The following is a 23,205-nucleotide window of genomic DNA, read 5'->3' as shown; positions in this document are numbered from 1 at the left end:
CTCTGAGGCAGAGCAGACGGGGAGAAGTTGCTGAACACAGCGGGTCTGGTGGCCTGAAGTGCATATGTTTTAATGCAAGGAGCATTACGGGTAAGGCAGATGAACTTAGAGCTTGGATTACTACTTGGAACTATGACGTTGTTGCCATTACAGAGACCTGGTTGAGGGAAGGGCAGGATTGGCAGCTAAACGTTCCAGGATTTAGATGTTTCAGGCGGGATAGAGGGGGATGTAAAAGGGGAGGTGGAGTTGCGCTACTTGTTCGGGAGAATATCACAGCTATACTGCGAGAGGACACCTCAGAGGGCAGTGAGGCTATATGGGTAGAGATCAGGAATAAGAAGGGTGCAGTCACAATGTTGGGGGTATACTACAGGCCTCCCAACAGCCAGCGGGAGATAGAGGAGCAGATAGGTAGACAGATTTTGGAAAAGAGTAAAAACAACAGGGTTGTGGTGATGGGAGACTTCAACTTCCCCAATATTGACTGGGACTCACTTAGTGCCAGGGGCTTAGACAGGGCGGAATTTGTAAGGAGCATCCAGGAGGGCTTCTTAAAACAATATGTAAACAGTCCAACTAGGGAAGGGGCGGTACTGGACCTGGTATTGGGGAATGAGCCCGGCCAGGTGGTAGATGTTTCAGTAGGGGAGCATTTCGGTAACAGTGACCACAATTCAGTAAGTTTTAAAGTACTGGTGGACAAGGATAAGAGTGGTCCGAGGATGAATGTGCTAAATTGGGGGAAGGCTAATTATGACAATATTAGGCGGGAACTGAAGAACATAGATTGGGGGCGGATGTTTGAGGGCAAATCAACATCTGACATGTGGGAGGCTTTCAAGTGTCAGATGAAAGGAATACAGGACCGGCATGTTCCTGTGAGGAAGAAAGATAAATACGGTAATTTTCAGGAACCTTGGATGACGAGTGATATTGTAGGCCTCGTCAAAAAGAAAAAGGAGGCATTTGTCAGGGCTAAAAGGCTGGGAACAGACGAAGCCTGTGTGGCATATAAGGAAAGTAGGAAGGAACTTAAGCAAGGAGTCAGGAGGGCTAGAAGGGGTCACGAAAAGTCATTAGCAAATAGGGTTAAGGAAAATCCCAAGGCTTTTTACACGTACATAAAAAGCAAGAGGGTAGCCAGGGAAAGGGTTGGCCCACTGAAGGATAGGCAAGGGAATCTATGTGTGGAGCCAGAGGAAATGGGCGAGGTACTAAATGAATACTTTGCATCAGTATTCACCAAAGAGAAGCAATTGGTAGATGTTGAGTCTGGAGAAGGGGGTGGAGATAGCCTGGGTCACATTGTGATCCAAAAAGACGAGGTGTTGGGTGTCTTAAAAAATATTAAGGTAGATAAGTCCCCAGGGCCTGATGGGATCTACCCCAGAATACTGAAGGAGGCTGGAGAGGAAATTGCTGAGGCCTTGACAGAAATCTTTGGATCCTCGCTGTCTTCAGGGGATGTCCCGGAGGACTGGAGAATAGCCAATGTTGTTCCTCTGTTTAAGAAGGGTAGCAAGGATAATCCCGGGAACTACAGGCCGGTGAGCCTTACGTCAGTGGTAGGGAAATTACTGGAGAGAATTCTTAGAGACAGGATCTACTCCCATTTGGAAGCAAATGGACGTATTAGTGAGAGGCAGCACGGTTTTGTGAAGGGGAGGTCGTGTCTCACTAACTTGATAGAGTTTTTCGAGGAGGTCACTAAGATGATTGATGCAGGTAGGGCAGTAGATGTTGTCTATATGGACTTCAGTAAGGCCTTTGACAAGGTCCCTCATGGTAGACTAGTACAAAAGGTGAAGTCACACGGGATCAGGGGTGAACTGGCAAGGTGGATACAGAACTGGCTAGGCCATAGAAGGCAGAGGGTAGCAATGGAGGGATGCTTTTCTAATTGGAGGGCTGTGACCAGTGGTGTTCCACAGGGATCAGTGCTGGGACCTTTGCTCTTTGTAGTATATATAAATGATTTGGAGGAAAATGTAACTGGTCTGATTAGTAAGTTTGCAGACGACACAAAGGTTGGTGGAATTGCGGATAGCGATGAGGACTGTCTGAGGATACAGCAGGATTTAGATTGTCTGGAGACTTGGGCGGAGAGATGGCAGATGGAGTTTAATCCGGACAAATGTGAGGTAATGCATTTTGGAAGGTCCAATGCAGGTAGGGAATATACAGTGAATGGTAGAACCCTCAAGAGTATTGAAAGTCAAAGAGATCTAGGAGTACAGGTCCACAGGTCACTGAAAGGGGCAACACAGGTGGAGAAGGTAGTCAAGAAGGCATACGGCATGCTTGCCTTCATTGGTCGGGGCATTGAGTATAAGAATTGGCAAGTCATGTTGCAGCTGTATAGAACCTTAGTTAGGCCACACTTGGAGTATACTGTTCAATTCTGGTCGCCACACTACCAGAAGGATGTGGAGGCTTTAGAGAGGGTGCAGAAGAGATTTACCAGAATGTTGCCTGGTATGGAGGGCATAAGCTATGAGGAGCGGTTGAATAAACTCGGTTTGTTCTCACTGGAACGAAGGAGGTTGAGGGGCGACCTGATAGAGGTATACAAAATTATGAGGGGCATAGACAGAGTGGATAGTCAGAGGCTTTTCCCCAGGGTAGAGGGGTCAATTACTAGGGGGCATAGGTTTAAGGTGAGAGGGGCAAGGTTTAGAGTAGATGTACGAGGCAAGTTTTTTACACAGAGGGTAGTGGGTGCCTGGAACTCGCTACCGGAGGAGGTAGTGGAAGCAGGGACGATAGGGACATTTAAGGGGCATCTTGACAAATATATGAATAGGATGGGAATAGAAGGATACGGACCCAGGAAGTGTAGAAGATTGTAGTTTAGTCGGGCAGTATGGTCGGCACGGGCTTGGAGGGCCGAAGGGCCTGTTCCTGTGCTGTACATTTCTTTGTTCTTTGTTCTTTGCTGTTGGTAATGGGTGGGGTGTGTTGCTGGGTGCCAGGGTCTGCTTCAGGCACAGGCGCGGTATTGTGTTGGTGGGGGGTGGGATGTGGTGCCAACCTCAGGGTCATTGTAGCAGAGTTCGGCAGCCAGGCATGGCAGACGCGACCGGTGATATGGACCCGTGCCAACTCACCTGTGCAGCCCGGTGAAGGTTGTTTAGCTTCTTGCAGCACTCGGTGGTGATATTCCTGGTGACACGCTCCTTGTTGACGGCTACTGTTCCCAGACAACATGGATGCCCTGTGGCTGACCCTTCGACCCCCTCGGGGGTCCCGATTGACAGCGCCCCCCCCCCTCCCGGCGATTCTCCGGGCCCCGATGGGCTGAGCGGCCGTCCAGTTTTGGCCAGTCCCGCCGGCGTGAATCACTCACCTCATGCACCTGCGGCACCTGACAGGTGAGTATGCGGGGGCGGTCTTCAGGGAGGCGCAGGGGGATCTGACCCCGGGCGGGGGGGGTCACCGATCTGTGGGCGGGCTTGTTCCGTGGGGGGACTTCTTTCTTCCGCGCTGGTCCCCTGTAAGGCTCCGCCATATTGCCCGGGAGCAGGCACGAAGAGAACCCCCGCGCATGCACAAAAATACGCCAGCCGTTCCGCGCATGCGCGAACTCGCTCCGGCCGTTCGGCACCGGCTGGAGCGGCGTCCACCCCTCTGCCGTCCACCTAGCCCCCGAAAATGCAGAGAATTCCACACTTTCGGGGGCTGTTGACCCCGGAGTGGTTGGCGCCGGTTTTCCCGCTGGCGTGGGGCGGGATCTTAGTCCCCAGAAGGGAGACTCCCGGCCAGAGTATCCCATTTGGACACCACCACGTCCAACAACCTGGCCAGGTTGGCATCTCTGAATCGTGGAGCGGGTCTGCGCGGTGGCATGGCTGCGTGCTGTCTGGGGTTTGCTCTGCGGGATGGGTTTAGGTGTTGCTCCCCCTCGCTAGCGGGGTGCTGCCGGGCCGGTCCAGGTGAATCAGCTGGCGGGACAGTTATTTCAGATATGAAGCCAGTGGGGCATCATTACCGTCCTTAATTGGTGTTAGATACTGATGGCGGTCTCGCCGGGCCGGCTGTCCTGAAGCACCCGGCAATTCTAGCTCGCTACACACTTAGAAATCTTTCCGTTAGATCATGCCCTTTATTTTGTAATTGTCTTCCATGGGTGCAAAGGAAAATAAGTATAAACACTACTGTCTTGGCCACTGAATTCCTTAAGCTCATAAATATAAATATATAATATATATAAAGGGCATAATCAAGCTCATGCCTCCGTATGAATTCTAGTGGAATATTTACATAAGAACATAAGAACTAGGAGCAGGAGTAGGCCATCTGGCCCCTCGAACCTGCTCCGCCATTCAATGAGATCATGGCTGATCTTTTGTGTACTCAGCTCCACTTTCCGGCCCGAACACCATAACCCTTAATCCCTTTATTCTTCAAAAAACTATCTATCTTTATCTTAAAAACATTTAATGAAGGAGCCTCAACTGCTTCACTGGGCAAAGAATTCTATAGATTCACAACCCTTTGGGTGAAGAGGTTCCTCCTAAGCTCAGTCCTAAATCTACTTCCCCTTATTTTGAGGCTTTGCCCCCAAGTTCTGCTTTCACCCGCCAGTGGAAACAACCTGCCCGCATCTATCCTATCTATTCCCTTCATAATTTTACATGTTTCTATAAGATCCCACCGCATCCTTCTAAATTCCAACGAGTACAGTCCCAGTCTACTCAACCTCTCCTCGTAATCCAACCCCCTCAACTCTGGGATTAACCTAGTGAATCTCCTCTGCACACCCTCCAGCGCCAGTACGTCCTTTCTCAGGTAAGGAGACCAAAACTGAACACAATACTCCAGGTGTGGCCTCACTAACACTTGTACAATTGCAGCATAACCTCCCTAGTCTTAAACTCCATCCCTCTAGCAATGAAGGACAAAACTCCATTTGCCTTCTTAATCACCTGTTGCACCTGTAAACCAACTTTTTGCGACTCATGCACGAGCACACCCAGGTCTCTCTGCACAGCAGCATGTTTTAATATTTTATCGTTTAAATAATAATCCCTTTTGCTGTTATTCCTATCAAAATGGATAACCTCACATTTGTCAACATTGTATTCCATCTGCCAGACCCTAGCCCATTCACTTAACCTATCCAAATCCCTCTGCAGACTTCCGGTATCCTCTGAACTTTTTGCTTTACCACTCATCTAAGTGTCATCTGCAAACTTGGGACACATTGCACTTGGTCCCCAACTCCAAATCATCTATGTAAATTGTGAACAATTGTGGGCCCAACACTGATCCCTGAGGGACACCACTAGCTACTGATTGCCAACCAGAGAAACACCCATTAATCCCCACTCTTTGCTTTCTATTAATTAACCAATCCTCTATCCATGCTACTACTTTCCCCTTAATGCCAAGCATCTTTATCTTATGCAACAACCTTTTGTGTGGCACCTTGTCAAAGGCTTTCTGGAAATCCAGATATATCACATCCATTGGCTCCCCGTTATTTACCGCACTGGTAATGTCCTCAAACAATTCCACTAAATTAGTTAGGCACGACCTGCCCTTTATGAACCCATGCTGCGTCTGTCCAATGGGACAATTTCCATCCAGATGCCTCGCTATTTCTTCCTTGGTGATAGATTCCAGCATCTTCCCTACTACCGAAGTTAAGCTAACTGGCCTATAATTACCCGCTTTCTGCCTACCTCCTTTTTTAAACAGTGGTGTCACATTTGCTAATTTCCAATCCGCCGGGACCACCCCAGAGTCTGGCGAATTTTGGTAAATTATCACTTGTGCATTTGCAATTTCCCTAGCCATCTCTTTTAGCACTCTGGGATGCATTCCATCAGGGCCAGGAGACTTGTCTACCTTTAGCCCCATTAGCTTGCCCATCATTACCTCCTTAGTGGTAACAATCATCTCAAGGTCCTCACCTGTCATAGCCTCATTTCCATCAGTCACTGGCATGTTATTTGTGTCTTCCACTGTGAAGACCGACCCAAAAAACCTGTTCAGTTCCTCAGCCATTTCCTCATCTCCCATTATTAAATCTCCCTTCTCATCCTCTAAAGAACCAATATTTACCTTAGCCACTCTTTTTTGTTTTATACATTTGTAGAAACTTTTACTACCTGTTTTTATATTCTGAGCAAGTTTACTCTCATAATCTATCTTACTCTTCTTTATAGCTTTTTTAGTAGCTTTCTGTTGCCCCCTAAAGATTTCCCAGTCCTCTAGTCTCCCACTAATCTTTGCCACTTTGTGTGCATTTTCCTTCATTTTGATACTCGCCCTTATTTCCTTAGATATCCACGGTCAATTTTCCCTCTTTCTACCGTCCTTCCTTTTTGTTGGTATAAACCTTTGCTGAGAACTGTGAAAAATCGCTTGGAAGGTTCTCCACTGTTCCTCAACTGTTTCACCAAGAAAGTCTTTGCTCCCAGTCTACCATAGCCAGCTCTTCTCTCATCCCATTGTAATCTCCTTTGTTTAAGCACAAAACACTAGTGTTTGATTTTACCTTCTCACCCTCCATCTGTATTTTAAATTCCACCATATTGTGATCGCTCCTTCCAAAAGGATCCCTAAGTATGAGATCATTAATCAATCCTAACTCATTTCACAGGACCAGATCTAGGACCACTTGTTCCCTCGTAGGTTCCATTACATATTGTTCGAGGAAATTATTCCGGATACATTCTATAAACTCCTCCTCAAGGCTGCCTTGACCTACCTGGTTAAACCAATCAACATGTAGATTAAAATCTGTTGCTAACTTTGGTTGGCTCTTAATTTGTTGCCTGTTCAGTCTTTATTTAATTTGCTCTGTTTCTATAACCTTTGCTCTAGAGTCGCCAGGTATCTTTATGATACCGCCACGAGGTTCAAGTTCAAGTACTGATCAATAAGTCAACACACCAATTAGTAAGATTCCAATCAAAACACATTTATTATACACAGTAAATCACTACTCATGCATAAACTCTACTTTCTAGACTATATCGCTAAAAGGCCTGAGTCTGCAGGATTCAAAAGCTGGTATGGACTGGTAGCTAAGACCGCCTATCTCGTAGCGTGCGTTGACTGGAAACTTACTTGGTTGTTGCGGCAGCTCGGCAGTTCACTGTCAAGGGTTGATTCAAGTTGCTGAGTGACCCTGCCAAGAAGGACGATTTGAACTTGGGGACTCTACTTTATAGTCCCCAGGGGCTTCGCGCCGTTAGGAGCGGACTCCATATCTGGTTCCAAGTGATTGGACTAGGTTCTGATCACTTGGATCGATTTCTCCAATACTGGAGTTGTTCCCTGAGCGCTGGGCGGTCCCTGAGTGGCCTTCCTTTGTCTTGGCTCCTGCTGGCGCCGAGGAGTCTGGCTTGGCCTTATTCACCTTACATGTTTCAATTGTTCCCGGGGATCGCTCATTAATATGCAGATGGCTGTGAGTTTCAGTGCTGTCTGGGCTTTTGCAAGTTCTAATACACAGGATTTCTGCACTTGCTAGTTTTTGCCTGTGTTGGCTGAATTTCCCTGTAGTCTTTGCGGATCTCCATTTTAAGTCGGGAAGTGGCCAACCCAGGTGGCTACAAATCCTCCATGATAACTGCTGTACCACTTCTACATGCATCCGTTATTTCTTTGTTTATTGCCTGCCCCATCATATTACTATTATGTTACTATTTGGTGGCCTATATGCTACTCCTATCAGTGACGTTTTCACCTTACTATTCCTGATTTCCACTCAAATCGATTCAACCTTATCCTCCGTAGCACCGATGTCATCCCTTACTATTGCCCGGATGTCATCCTTAACAGAGCTACACCACCTCCCTTACCATCCACTCTGTCCTTCCGTATAGTTTGATACCCTTGGATATTTAACTCCCAGTCGTGACCATCCTTTAACCATAACCATTTGATTGGTGTATTGGAGCAAAGAGTCTATTTTTAAATGGAAGGGATTTTCCCTCCTATGCATTCTTGAAAAGGCAATTACACAATTTTGACTTTCAGAGATGTATAACTTTGAAACCATGGGCGAAATTCTCCGGAAACGGCGCGATGTCCGCTGACTGGCGCCCAAAACGGCGCAAATCAGTCGGGCATCGCGCCGCCCCAAAGGTGCAGAATGCTCCTCATCTTTGGGGGCTGAGCCCCAACCTTCAGGGGCTAGGTCGGTGCCGGATGAATTTCCGCCCCGCCAGCTGGCGGAAAAGGCCTTTGGTGCCCCGCCAGCTGGCGCGGAAATTACATCTCCGGGCAGCGCATGCGCGGGAGCGTTAGCGGCCGCTGACGGCATTCCCGCGCATGCGCTGTGGAGGGAGTCTCTTCCGCCTCCGCCATGGTGGAGACCGTGGCGGAGGCGGAAGGGAAAGAGTGCCCCCACGGCACAGGCCCGCCCACGGATCGGTGGGCCCTGATCGCGAGCAAGGCCACCGTGGGGGCACCCCCCAGGGCCAGATCGCCCCGCGCCCCCCCCAGGACCCCGGAGCCCGCCCGCGCGCCTTGTCCCGCCAGTAAGGTAGGTGGTTTAATCTACGCCGGCGGGACAGGCATTCTAGCGGCGGGACTTCGGCCCATTCGGGCCGGAGAATCGCGGGGGGGGGGCCTGCCAACTGGCGCGGCGCGATTCCCGCCCCCACCGAATCTCCGGTGCTGGAGAATTCGGCAACCGGCGGGGCGGGATTCACGCCAGCCCCGGCGATTCTCCGACCCGGCGGGGGTTCGGAGAATTTTGCCCCATGAGTTCAATCCATGGTGGAGGAGAAGGAAGAAGAAATATATGAAGGTGGCATGTAGCCCAAGTGGCATGCCAATAATTATTGATTGTCTTATACTTTTATAACGTAGTTTCTGGTGAATTGTTCCAGCTTATTCGGCACAATACATTGGCCTTATTGACATCTCATCTTCTATTACAATGAATTCTACCTCAAAAATTAAAAATATCCATTAACTATTCTCCTATGCTACCGTGCCTCTTCTCAAAGAAACATGCAAAATACATTGAAATATGTCCCTATTGATACCTGGTGCTTAGTGTCTGTGTTAATATGGTTTGCTTCTCTTGATATATGGAGAATCTACCCATTTCTCATTGGCAATTGGTTCGTGTGCATTCTTAATTCTTTGAGTGCTCAGTGATATATAAAGCTTACTGTAGACAAACTACTCAACCCTGTCGGCTTACAACTGACAAGTCTGAGGAAAGTTAGGACGGAACAGCAGAGGCTCTGAATATAATCTCCTGAAACTCTGGTGAAAGGAAAACTGTGTTAGCAATGTAGGTTCTTGTGGGAACATCGCATTCCCATAGAATTGCAGCCAAGCTGCACAACTAACCCTTAGACGTCAATTCAGATGTCAACAATTCCCCTTTGATTTGATAAAGAAAGGTTTATATTGAATTCAAGTTTTAATTTCTTTCAATTATTGTACGTTATTGTAGGGAAGGGGGGAGAGCAGGAGAGCATTAGTTATTGGAGAGTCTATAGTTAGAGGTACAGATAGACGGTTCTGTGGCAACGATAGAGGCTCAGGGTTGGTGTATTGCCTCCCGGGTGCCAAGGTCCGTGACGTCTCTGATCGTGTTTTCAGGATCCTTAAGGGGGAGGGGGAGTAGCCACAAGTAGTGGTACACATCGGTACCAACGACATAGGTAGGAAAAGGGATGGGGATGTAAAACAGAAATTCAGGGAGCTAGGGTGGAGGCTGAGAGCCAGGACAGACCATGTTGTCATCTCTGGTTTGCTGCCAGTGCCACGTGCTAGCGAGGTGAGGAACAGAGAGAGAGTGCAGTTAAACACGTGGCTACAGGGATGGTGTAGGAGGGAGGGTTTCAGTTACTTGGATAATTGGAGCACATTTGCTATTGGAAAGGGTCCTGAGGGATAGGATTTATGATCATTTGGAAAGATACAGCTTAATCCAGGAAAGTCAGCACGGATTTGTGAGGGGTAAGTCTTGCCTCACAAGTTTGATTGTATCCTTTGAGGAGGTAACTAAGTACATAGATGAAGGTAGAGCAGTTGATGTCATGTACATGGATTTTAGTAAGGCGTTTGATAAGGTGCCCCATGGTCGGCTCATGCAGAAAGTAAGGAGGCATGGCATAGAGGGAAATTTGGCCGATTGGATCAGTAACTGGCTATCACATAGAAGACGGAGGGTGGTGATTGATGGTAAATTTTCAGACTGGAGCCCAGTCACCAGCGGTGTACCACAGGGATCAGTGCTGGGTCCTCTGCTATTTGTGATTTTTATCAATGACTTGGATGATGGAGTTCAAGGTTGGGTTAGTAAATTTGCTGATGACACCAAGATTGGTGGAGTAGTGGATAATGTGGAGGGCTGTTGTAGGCTGCAAAGAGACATTGACAGGATGCAGAGCTGGGCTGAAAAGTGGTAGATGGAGTTTAACCCTGATAAGTGTGAGGTGATTCATTTTGGTAGGACAAATTTGAATGCGGATTACAGGGTTAACGGCAGGGTTCTGAAGAATGTGGAGGAGCAGAGAGATCTTGGAGTTCATGTCCATAGATCTCTGAAAGTGATCACCCAAGTGAATAGAGCCATGAAGAAAGCCTATAGTGTGTTAGCATTTATTAACGGGGGATTGAGTTTAAGAGCCGTGAGGTTAAGCTGCAACTGTACAAGACCTTGGTTAGACCACATTTGGAGTATTGTGTGCAGTTCTGATCACCTCATTTTGGGAAGGATGTGGAAGCTTTGGAAAGAGTGCAAAGGAGATTTACCAGGATGCTGCCTGGATTGGAGGGTAGGTCTTAGGAGGAAAGGTTGAGGGAGCTAGGGCTTTTCTCATTGGAGTGAAGGAGGATGAGAGGTGACTTAATTGAGGTGTATAAGATGATGAGAGGGATAGATAGAGTGGGATAGAGAGGAATAGATAGATTCAGTGACTTTTTCCTTGGGTGGATGTAGCTGTTATAACTATAAGGTTCATGGTGGAAGATATAGGAGGGATGCCAAAGGTAGGTTCTTTACTCAGAGAGTGGTTGGGGCGTGGAACGCACTCCCAGCTATGGTAGTGCAGTCGGACACGTTAGGAACTTTCAAGCGGTTATTGGATAGGCATATGGAGTGCACTAGAATGATTGGGAGTAGGTTGATTTGATCTTAGTTTCAGGCTAGTTCGGCACAACATCATGGGCCGAAGGGCCTGTACTGTGCTGTACAGTTCTATGTTCTATGTCCTATGTTACATGGAAATTGCAGATATGATGCTGGTTTAGCTCAGTGGGCTAAGACAGCTGGCTTGTAATGTAGAACAAGACCAGCAGCACAGGTTCAATTCCTGTTCCAGCCTCCCTGAACAGGTGCCGGAATGTGGCAACTAGGGACTTTTCACAGTAACTTCATTGAAGCTTACTTGTGACAATAAGTGATTATTATTATTATGAAGTTCTTGATTATATTTATGCATCTTGGTAGTGGTTAATATTGAGAATTGATGTTTTTTTCTTGGTGTAGGCACATGGGTTGAATAGACTTATGTTGGGTACAATAAGGTTTGGATAATAAGCACTTTCTGTGAACACTGATATTGGCAGCAGGAAGCTAAACTCTGCAGAGGCTTAGAGGGATTCTAAGGAAGGTAGAGCTGCAGGATGAATTTCTTCCCTCATGGTGTTTCCCCAGCTTCTTGTGCAACCAACTCACATTGTCTCAGAGTTGCTTTGTTCACCTTTTTTGTGGATGTGTCATATTTCCCCATATCTGGAGATACACCCATCAAATATCTTCTCATTACTAGAAATTAGGATCAAGCGAGCTTGCGGGCTGCCCATATAAAACATACTTCATGCTGAAAAGCCAAATACCAATAGTTGTAGTAATCAAGGAATATTTAAAAAGAAAATCAGCTCGAAAGAGCCATCAAGACCATTAATCCCATTCTACTTGTAGTGTTTGTCTAACTGTTTCTGCTGTTCTCTTTGAGGACCTTCCCTGGTAAATTACATGAAGTTTCTTAACTTTATGAAAAGGTTTCTGTCTTATTTCCAACTTGATCAACTTTTTTGAGGAAGTGACAAAGGTGACTGATGAAGGAGGTGGGGCAGTGGATGTTGTCTACATGGACTTCAGTAAGGCTTTTGACAAGGTCCCTCATAGCGACTGGTACAGAAGGTGAAGACATATGGGATCAGAGGTGAGCTGGCAAGATGGATACAAAACTGGCTTGGTTTTAGAAGACAGAGGGTAGCAGTGGAAGGGTGCTTTTCTGACTGGAGGGCGGTGACTAGTGATGTTCCGCAGGGATCAGTGCGAGGACATTTGCTGTTTCTAGTATATATAAATGATTTGCAGAAAAATGTAACTGGTCTGATTAGTAAGTTTGCAGACGACACAAAGATTGCTAGAATTGCGGATAGCGATGAGGACTGTCCGAGGATACAGCAGGATATAGATTGGGCAGAGAGATGGCAGATGGAGTTTAATCCAGACAAATGTGAGGTAATGCATTTCGTAAGATCCAATACAGGTGGGAAATATACAATAAATGGCAGAACCCTTAAGAACAAAGAACAAAGAAAAGTACAGCACAGGAACAGGCCCTTTGGCCCTCCAAGCCCGTGCCGACCATGCTGCCCGTCTCAACTAAAATCTTCTACACTTCCTGGGTCCGTATCCCTCTATTCCCATCCTATTCATGTATTTATCAAGATGCCCCTTAAATGTCACTATCGTCCCTGCTTCCACCACCTCCTCCGGCAGCGAGTCCCAGGCACCCACTACCCTCTGTGTAAAAAACTTGCCTCGTACATCTCATCTAAACCTATGCCCCCGAGTAATTGACCCCTTTACCCTGGGAAAAAGCCTCTGACTATCCACTCTGTCTATGCCCCACTATTAGGTCACCCCTCATCCTCCGTCGTTCCAGTGAGAACAAACCAGTGAGAACAGCAAAGGTAAAGGCCTGATCCCTGCGGAACACCACTAGTCACAGCCCTCCAATCAGAAAAGCACCCGTCCATTGCTACTCTCTGCCTTCTATGACCTAGCCAGTTCTGTATCCATCTTGCCAGCTCACACCTGATCCCCTGTGACTTAACCTTTTTTACCAGTCTGCCATGAGGGACCTTGTCAAAGGCCTTACTGAAGTCCATATAGACAACATCCACTGCCCTACCTGCATCAATCATCTTTGTGACCTCTTCGAAAAACTCTATCAAGTTAGTGAGACACGACCTCCCCTTCACAAAACCATGCTGCTTCTCACTAATACGTCCATTTGCTTCCAAATGGGAGTAGATCCTGTCTCTAAGAATTCTCTCCAGTAATTTCCCTACCACTGACGTAAGGCTCACCGGCCTGTAGTTCCCTGGATTATCCTTGCTACCCTTCTTATACAAAGGAACAACATTGGCTATTCTCCAGTCCTCCGGGACATCACCTGAAGACAGTGAGGATCCAAAAATTTCTGTCAAGGCCTCAGCAATTTCCTCTCTAGCCTCCTTCACTATTCTGGGGTAGATCCTATCAGGCCCTGGGGACTTATCTACCGTAATATTTTTCAAGACGCCCAGCACCTTGTCTTTTTGGATCTCAATGTGACCCAGGCTATCTACACACCCTTCTCCAGACTCAACATCCACTAATTCCTTCTCTTTGGTGAATACTGATGCAAAGTATAAATTTAGTACCTCGCCCATTTCCTCTGGCTCCACACATAGATTGCCTGTCCTTCAGTGGGCCAACCCTGAAGCAACCCTGTTTTTAGCAACATCTCCCTGTCTGCTTTTCCTCAGAGCCATACTGGCCCTATTCCCCAGTTCTCCCTCAATGTTTTCACCTTCTGACCTATTGCTCCGGAACCCATCCTCCTGCCATACTAGTTTAAACCCTCCCATGTGACACTAGCAAACCTCGCGGCCAGGATATTTATGCCTCTCTAGTTTAGATGTAACCCGTCCTTCTTGTACAGGTCACACCTGCCCCGGAAGAGCTCCCAGTGGTCCAGATAACGGAAACCCTCCCTCCTAAGAGTATTGACAGGCACAGGGGTCTGGATGTACAGGCCCACAGGTCACTGAAAATGGCAACACATGTGGAAAAGGTAGTCAAGAAGGCATACAGCATGCTTGCCTTATCGGGGCATTGAGTCTAAAAATTGGCAAGTCATATTATGACTGTATAGAACCTTAGTTATACCACACTTGTAATATAGTGTTCAACTCTGGTTACCACACTACAAGAAGGACGTGGAGGCTTTGGAGTGGATACAGAAGAGGTTTACCAGGATGTTGGCTGGCATGCAGGGCATTAGCTATGAAGAGAGGTTGGATAAACTTGGTTTGTTCTCACTGGAACAACGGAGGTTGAGGGGTGAACTGATAGAAGTCTACAAAATTCTGAGGGGCTTGGGCAAAGTGGATAGCCAGAAACTTTTCCCAGGGTGTAAGAGTCAATTATTAGGGGACATAGGTTTAAGGTGCAAGGGGCAATGTTTAAAGGAGATGTGCCGAGCGAGGTTTTTAACACAGAGGGTAGTCTGTGCCTGGAACTCGCTGCCAGAGGAGGTGGTGGAAGCATATACAATAGTGACGTTTAAGGGGTTACTTGACAAATACATGAATAGGATGGGAATAAAGGGATACAGACCCCAGAAGTGTAGGAGGTTTTAGGTCAGGCAGGTAGTATGGTCGGTGCAGGCTTGAAGGGCCGTAGGGCCTGCTCCTGTGCTGTACGTTTCTTTGTTCAACAAATTAATGACACCTTGTGGCACAAAAATTCTGAGTAATAAGCTGTACTTATGCTTTTAGTTGAAAATGGCTGTTATCCACTGAGGCTTCATTATAGCATGCTGCCTGATGACCTTACCTTTGGAAACAATTGGAAGACTTCAGCATCAATGAAGAGGAAGCCACTGCTGTCTACTTCATACTTCAGCTTAAAGCCCTTGGGAGTGTTCTTCTGCGTTGTAAATAGAAATACAGGAGCATTGCAGCATCGTGTCAAATGAGATCTATATAACAAAGAGGGATGATGGAAACATAACAAGTCAAGTGATCTCAGAGTTCATATGGGCAGCACAGAAAAAAATTCACTAACAGGTAAGATTGACACAGTGTAAAACCACCAGCAGGCAAACAAAGGGATTTTCCCGAGTCTGCTCCCGGTTGCACAGGACATTCCAGACACAGTAAATATCGGGAATTCAGGCAATACAGATTGCATATGGTTATATTCTTGTAGCTGTAAAGAGAAAGAAGCAGAGGTGACACACTTTGAGCTCGTATAACATATTGCAAGGGGTTTGTCATAATATGCACCCATGCAAATCATGAGGTAAAAACAGGCAGTGACAGACACCCAGGTGAGCCAATCAACATACAGAACAGAACACAACCAATCACCAGACAGAACATCAGAGGGGGGCTTTCAACTATAAAACACACGAGGCATCAGCACTCTGCCTCTTTCCACTGGTGACAACTGTAGTGACAGTCAGGGTGTACAAATCATTCAACACCTTCTACACGTGGATCAGAGCTAGCCTGGCCGAGATAGTTAGAGTTAGTTTACTGAGAGTAGTAGAGAGTCAACCCACAGGCAGCTGTGTGCTTCGTTACTGAAGTTCAATAAATCTTATTGAACCAATGTCTACGTTTGGTGTGTGCTTTATCGTTTATCTGCATCGTGTTGCAGTCCGTGTTACCCCAGGGTGAATAACACAACAGGATTATTTACAAGATGCTGCTCAAAACAGGACACAATGGTGAACTCCACAAAAGCCCGCGAAACACTTCAATGAAGTGTTTTTCTGAATGGAAGGTTGTGACTGGAGGTGTTCCACAGGGATCTGTGCTTGGGCCTCTTTTTTGTGGTGTACATACGATCTGGAGGAAAATGTAGCTGCTCTGATTAGTAAGTTTGTGGATGACACCAAGGTCTGTGGAGTGGCAGATAGTGTTGAGGATTTTCAGAAGATACAGCAGGACATAGATAGATTAGAGACTTGGGCAGAGAAATGGCAAATGGAGTTTAATCCAGACAAATGTGGGGTAATGCATTTTGGTCGGTCTAACATGGAGGGGAAATATACGGTAAATAGCAAAACTCTTGGGAATATAGAATGTCAGAGAGATCTGGGCGTGCAGGTCCACAGATCTTTGAAGGTGGCAACACAAGTGGACAAGGTAGTCGATAAAGCATACGGAATGCTCGCCTTCATTGGACGGGGCATCGAATATAAAAACTGGCAAGTCATGCTACAGTTGTATAGAACCTTGGCAAGGCCACGCTTGGAATATTGCGCACAATTTTGGTCGCCACACTACCAGAAGGATGCGGAGGCTTTGGAGAAGGTGCAGAGAAGGTTTACCAGGACGTTGCTGGTCTGGGGATGCTGGTGTAGAGTGCCGAGACGTCCATTGTGACGAGGAATGTTCCTGGTTCAACTGGTCCATGGGTGCTGAGTTTCTGTAGGAAGTCCGTCGTGAGTGTAGTTGTCGGCACTCTACACCAGCATCCCCCATGACGACGGCATTGCTGCAACAGCCTCAGTACTCAACACCGACAACTGCCAATCTCCAGACGCAATTCTGCAACTCATCCGCTTCATTCTGGATCACAACGTCTTCACCTTCGACAACAAGTTCTTCATCCAGACGCACGGAACAGCCATGGGGACCAAATTCACACCCCAATACGCCAACATCTTCATGCACAAGTTTGAACAGGACCTACTCACCGCACAGGACCTTCAACCGATGTTATACACCAGATACATCGATGACATTTTTTTCCTTTGGACCCACGGCGAAGAATCACTGAAACGACTACACGATGACATTAATAAGTTCCATCCAACCATCAGACTCACCATGGACTACTCTCCAAAATCAGTTGCATTCTTGGACACACTCGTCTCTATCAAGGACGGTCACCTCAGCACTTCGCTTTACCGCAAACGTACGGATAACCTCATGATGCTCCACTTCTCCAGCTTCCATCCTAAACACATTAAAGAAGCCATCCCCTATGGACAAGCGCTCCGTATACACAGGATCTGTTCAGACGAGGAGGAGCGTAACAGACATCTACAGACGTTGAAAGATGCCCTCGTACGAACGGGATATGGCACTCGACTCATCGATCGACAGTTCCAACGCGCCACAGCGAAAAACCGGACCGACCTCCTCAGAAGACAAACATCGGACACAACCGACAGAATGCCCTTCGTCGTCCAGTACTTACCCGGAGCGGAGAAACTACGTCATCTTCTTCACAGCCTTCAACACGTCATTGATGACGATGAACATCTTGCCAAGGTCATCCCCACACCCCCACTACTTGCCTTCAAACAACCGCGCAACCTCAAACGAACCATTGTTTGCAGCTAACTACCCAGTCTTCAGAACAGTGACCACGACACCACACAACCCTGTCATGGCAATCTCTGCAAGACGTGCCAGATCATCGACATGGATACCACTATTACACGTGAGAACACCACCCACCAGGTACGCGGTACATACTCGTGCGACTCGGCCAACGTTGTCTACCTCATACGCTGCAGGAAAGGATGTCCCGAAGCGTGGTACATTGGCGAGACCATGCAGACGCTGCGACAACGAATGAACGGACATCGCGCAACAATCACCAGGCAGGAATGTTCCCTTCCAGTCGGGGAACACTTCAGCAGTCAAGGGCATTCAGCCTCTGATCTCCGGGTAAGCGTTCTCCAAGGCGGCCTTCAGGACCCGCGACAACGCAGAATCGCCGAGCAGAAACTTATAGCCAAGTTCCGCACACATGAGTGCGGCCTCAACCGGGACCTGGGATTCATGTCGCATTACATTCATCCCCCACCATCTGGCCTGCGAAATCCTACCAACTGTCCTGGCTTGGTACAATTCACACCTCTTTAACCTGGGGTTACCCCATCTCTGGATCTGTAAAGATTTAATCACCTGCTAATGCTCGCATTCCAAGCATTGTTTGGCCTCTTTGAATTTGTCTATATATGTGTTTCTGGAACAGACCTCTTCATTCACCTGAGGAAGGAGCAGCGCTCCGAAAGCTAGTGACATCGAAACAAACCTGTTGGACTTTAACCTGGTGTTGTAAGACTTCGTACTGTAACATTGTTATGTTGCGGATACAAGTACATTAGTACTTGGGTGAACGTCTGTTTCATTTTGATAGAACACGATGTTCAGGAACTTGGCTCTTAGGGAGACCAGGAGTGCCTTCCTGTACACGGCTCGGTGTTACATTGGGCGAAACCAACTCAGGAACTGTCTCTGGTTGTGTGGATGACTCTGGCATAACGGATTCTGTAATTTCAGCAGTTGTAGTCCTCAAGTCAGGCATGCTCTCTGTGGTGAAAACATCTGGGGCGAGATTCTCCGACCCCCCGCCGGGTCGGAGAATCGCCAGGGGCTGGCGTGAATCCCGCCCCCGCCGGTTGCCGAATTCTCCACCACCGGATATTCGGCGGGGGCAGGAATCGCATCGCGCCAGTTGGCGGGCCCCCCTCCGCGATTCTCCGGCCCGGGTGGGCCGAAGTCCCGCCGCTAAAATGCCTGTCCCGCCGGCGTAAATTAAACCACCTACCTTATCGGCGGCACAAGGCGGCGCGGGCGGGCTCCGGGGTCCTGGGGGGGGCGCGGGGTGATCTGGCCCCGGGGGGGTACCCCCACGGTGGCCTGGCCCGCGATCGGGGCCCACCGATCCGCGGGCGGGCCTGTGCCGTGGGGGCACTCTTTCCCTTCCACCTTCGCCACGGTCTCCACCATTGCAGAGGCGGAAGAGACTTCCTCAATTGCGCATGCGCGGGAATGCCATCAGCGCCCGCTGACGCTCCCGCGCATGCGCCGCCCGGAGATGTCATTTCCGCGCCAGCTGGCGGGGCACCAAAGGCCTTTTCCGCCAGCTGGCGGGGCGGAAATTCATCCGGCGCGGGCCTAGCCCCTTAAGGTTGGGGCTCGGCACCCAAAGATGCGGAGCATTCCGCACCTTTGGGGCGGCGCGATGCCCGACTGATTTGCGCCGTTTTGGGCGCCAGTCGGCGGACATCGCTCCGTTTCCGGAGAATTCCGCCCCATGTACAGATTCTGTACTGTGTGCAGACATGTTAGCGTGCCAACACCAAATTCGCTCATTGTCAGATTGTACAGTAGATGAAATCGGACCCGTTTTGGCTAATACAATTGCTGGTGTCCATTTTTCACCCAAGGTGTAATTTCTCACAAGAATACGTTCCCCACACTCAATTGAATGTTATTCTCTTTGAGCCTCTTGAATCTGATGTTGTTGGCTGACTATCTCTGAAGTTGAAGGGAGAGTCAATAGGTGCGTAGTTTCCCTTTGAACATCAGTATAGCCGGTGGGCTTTGTGTTGTTCATTGTGCCATATTTCTGAATGTCACTAGAAAGCTATTGACACCTTTATGCCTCAACTTTCCCTACATGATTGAGCAATTGTACCAAACATTCAGCTAAACCATTGATAGCTGGATGTTATGGGGCAGATTTGATATGTCATGCCCCTTCAGGTAGTCCTCAAATTCGGTTGATGCGAACTGAGTACCATTATCATTCACAAGTTGTTCAGGTCACCCAAATCTTGCAAATACCTCATCAAGCCTTTCCATGGTCTGTTCTGTAGTTGTCAATTTCATGATGGCAACCTCCGGCCTCTCTGAATGCGTGTCAACTATGACCAAAAACATGTGTCCTTTGACTGGTCCTGCACAATCAACATGGATTCTTCGCCACAGCCTGGTGGGCCATTCCCATGGATGCAAAGGTTATAGTGGAGGTACATTGCTCAACGCAGCACAGGATTGGCATAACCCCACCTTCTCCTCTATTTGGGCATCCAACCCAGGCCACCAGGCTTCTCACCAACTCTTTATTCTAACTACACCAGGATGGCCCACGTGCAGCTGTTTCATAGAACATAGAACATTACAGCGCAGTACAGGCCCTTCGGCCCTCGATGTTGCACCGACCTGTGAAACCACTCTAAAGCCCATCTACACTATTCCCTTATCATCCATATGTCTATCCAATGACCATTTGAATGCCCTTAGTGTTGGCGAGTCCACTACTGTTGCAGGCAGGGCGTTCCACGCCCTTACTACTCTCTGAGTAAAGAACCTACCTCTGACATCTGTCCTATATCTATCTCCCCTCAATTGAAAGCTATGTCCGCTCGTGCTAGACATCACCATCCGAGGAAAAAGGCTCTCACTGTCCAATCATCTGATCATCTTGTATGCCTCAATTAAGTCCCCTCTCAACCTTCTTCTCTCTAACAAAAACAGCCTCAAGTCCCTCAGCCTTTCCTCATAAGATCTTCCCTCCATACCAGGCAACATTCTGGTAAATCTCCTCTGCACCCTTTCCAATGCTTCCACGTCCTTCCTATAACGCGGCGACCAGAATTGCACGCAATACTCCATATCCGCAATAATCAGGATTCTACTTTGTAGACACGGTGGAATTATTACTCTAATACCCCATAACAATACATCATTTACCTGGTAATGTAGGGTTTAAGGTGTGGATTCTTTCTGTGCTCTTGTGCTAGTGCCTTTTTGAATCATGTCCAACACCTTCCCCATCACCGGATCTGTTCAGGTAAATTTTTGCACCTGAAAAGATGTTACCGGAACATGTCGGCCAACGTTGTAATCGACTAACAATGAGCAAGGGATCCCCTTATGCTGCCCAAAAATTGTTGTTAAAGGACGATGGTTGGTCAATACAGTAAATTGGCGGCCAAATAAGTAATAGTGGAACTTTTTGAATACCAAAAATAATGCTGAGAGCTTCTTTCTCAAGTTGAATATAGTTGGACTCAGCGCTAGTCAATGTCTTGGATGCAAATGCTATTGGCTGCTCTTCGCCTGAAGGTATTATATGTGATACAACTACTCCAACTCCATAAGGTAATGCGTCGCAAGCAAGCTGCCGCTTCAGTTAACGTACTTGGAAAACAACTAAGGATTTTCCTTTATTTTATCTATCAGTATCCTTTCATGTCCCCTTTTTGCTCACCTAATTTCTCTTTAAGTTCTCTCTTGCTCATTCTACATGCCTTGAGTGCTCCTGCTGTTTTGAGCCCTCGATATCTGCCATAAGCCTCCCATTTTCTCCTTATCCAATGCTGTATATCTTTCGATAGCCAGGGTTCACCGGATTTGTTGGCCCCACCCATTTTCTTGATTGGAACATGTTGGCCCTGTACTCTCCCTATTTCCTTCTTGAAAACATCCCACTGTTCTGTCACAGATTTACTTTTGCCTACATATTTGCTCTTTTATTTCTCTTGGACTGTTGGGGGGCCATTAGGACACTCCCAGCAATGTGAGTGTTCCTTTTTTGTTTCAAAGTTCCCCCATGTGGCTTCATTTGAAGAGCTTTCTAAGATGTCATCCCTCCTTCCTGGTGTAAATTGATTCCCATATCAAAATTGAAACACCCCCTCCTCTTTGACCTCCTTCCATGTCTTGCCTGAAGATCATCTGTGAGATTCTCCGCCAGCGGGATCTTCTGCTTCACCAGCAGCACACCCAACGGCATGGGCTAGCCACAACGGGAAATGGAGGATCCATGCCAGAAAGCTGGGCAATGGGATGGAGAATCCCGCCATCTATATCCTGGAATATTGAGCAACCAATCTTGCCCCTCTCTCAACCATGTCTCAATGACAGCATTGACATCATACTCCCATTTGTGCCCTCAATTCATCTGCCTTGTTCGTCAGACTCCTTGCATTAAAATAAATACCATCCAATCTTGCCAAACTCCCTCGTGACTTAACTAGTCCAGAAATTCTATGCTTTCATGACTCACTTGATGTCTCTTCTAATTTTGGCTGTGCATCTCTCCCCGCTGAACCTTCTCTCATGATCCCCCCCCCGCCCCCAACCGAGTTATTTTAAACCCTCCCCAACAGCACAAGCAAACCTCCCTACAAGGACGCTGGTCCCATTCGGTTCAGGTGCAACCCATCTGCCTTGTACAGGTCCCAGTCATGAGGTCAACCTTCGGGCAATGTTCGAGGGCTTAACACGTGTTCTTGGTTTGGGCCAAAGTGAAATCCAAAAAAGGTCACTGTATTAGAATGAAGGAAAAACTAACAACACTAAAGAATTCATGTTAAATAACAACAATTATGGACTTCTTGTAGCGACATGTAGGTGGAGGTCGCACGTTGGGTGGTTCCCACCGAATGGCTTCCTTTTGCACTGTAAATTCTATGCTTATATGAGTACAGTGCAGAGTTACGTGGGAGGAAAGATGGTGGGGGTAAGCTCAATGGGCGGGACTGTGCCCATTATAGTGGACATATTGGCCGAGGTGATGGCGGTGAAGTTTGAGCGGCAATTTGCCAATCATTTTGAGCAGAAAGGGAAGATGATGGGAACATTCAAACCGTCAGTGGAAGGTATGGCATCGATTAAAGGAGGCTCTTGGGATGACGTTGGAGGTGGTGCGGGATTGAAAGGGGTGGAATAGGCATTGCCACGGTACAGCGATCAGCTCGCCTCACTGGGAGCACAGCTGCTGAAGGTGGAGGGAAGTAATAAACGACTGAGAGGTAAAATGGAGGACCTGGAGAAGAGGTCACAGCGGCGGAATCTGCAGATTGTGGGGCTGACTGAGGGGCTGGAAGGCCTGAGGCCAATTGGGTACTTCCGAGGATGTTTGCGAATTGTTGGGGGGGGGGGGGTGGAGAAGAACATCTGCCTCACTGAAGAATGGAGGCAATTTCGGCAGCATTTTAAGTTAGTGGTGGGGTCAAAACTGGTGCCATCCTTTTATTATTTTTCTAACATTGCCAACTATACATTTCATCAAATGCAATATACAAATATATAATGAATTAACCGAACACTGTACCCTTCATATTAGCTTCCCTTACCTTCTTTCCCATCTGTGATCCCATTTTTTCATTCCTCTCTTTCCCACTCCTCCTCTTCCATCTTCACTGGCACTCTCCCTCCTCAATTTCTCTACCTCCTACTTCTTTCCCCCGCCCCCATCCCCAACCATCGTTTTTACACACCCTTCTTAACCTTCCTGTTTTCTCATCCACTTACTTGAAAATATTGGCCGCAGTAGTGTTAATTTCCCATTTACACAACTGCAGGGTCTTCCATCTGTCGAACAATTCAGACTGTTTCACCCTGCAGAAAACAAAGGACCAGTGTCATGGAAACAGCTGTGTCAAATTTACGTGC

The 23,205-nt window shown here is 47.6% G+C and overlaps 1 protein-coding gene across 2 annotated transcripts in view; it reads right to left on the bottom strand.

Moving 5' to 3' along the window:
- Positions 1-23,205, bottom strand: part of st8sia5 (ST8 alpha-N-acetyl-neuraminide alpha-2,8-sialyltransferase 5) — a 132,670-nt gene that overhangs the window by 28,708 nt on the left and 80,757 nt on the right. For both annotated transcript variants that reach the window (XM_072497472.1, XM_072497473.1), the window contains 2 exons: positions 23,065-23,151; positions 14,825-14,969 (listed from right to left, as the gene is read on the bottom strand). In XM_072497472.1, coding sequence (XP_072353573.1) covers positions 14,825-14,969; positions 23,065-23,151 — 232 coding nt within the window. The remainder of the gene's footprint in view (positions 1-14,824; positions 14,970-23,064; positions 23,152-23,205) is intronic.

This window comes from Scyliorhinus torazame, chromosome 3 (assembly GCF_047496885.1).
Source record: "Scyliorhinus torazame isolate Kashiwa2021f chromosome 3, sScyTor2.1, whole genome shotgun sequence".
In the NCBI taxonomy this organism is placed as follows: Eukaryota; Metazoa; Chordata; class Chondrichthyes; order Carcharhiniformes; family Scyliorhinidae; genus Scyliorhinus; species Scyliorhinus torazame.
This window is presented reverse-complemented; position numbering and strand designations above follow the sequence as displayed.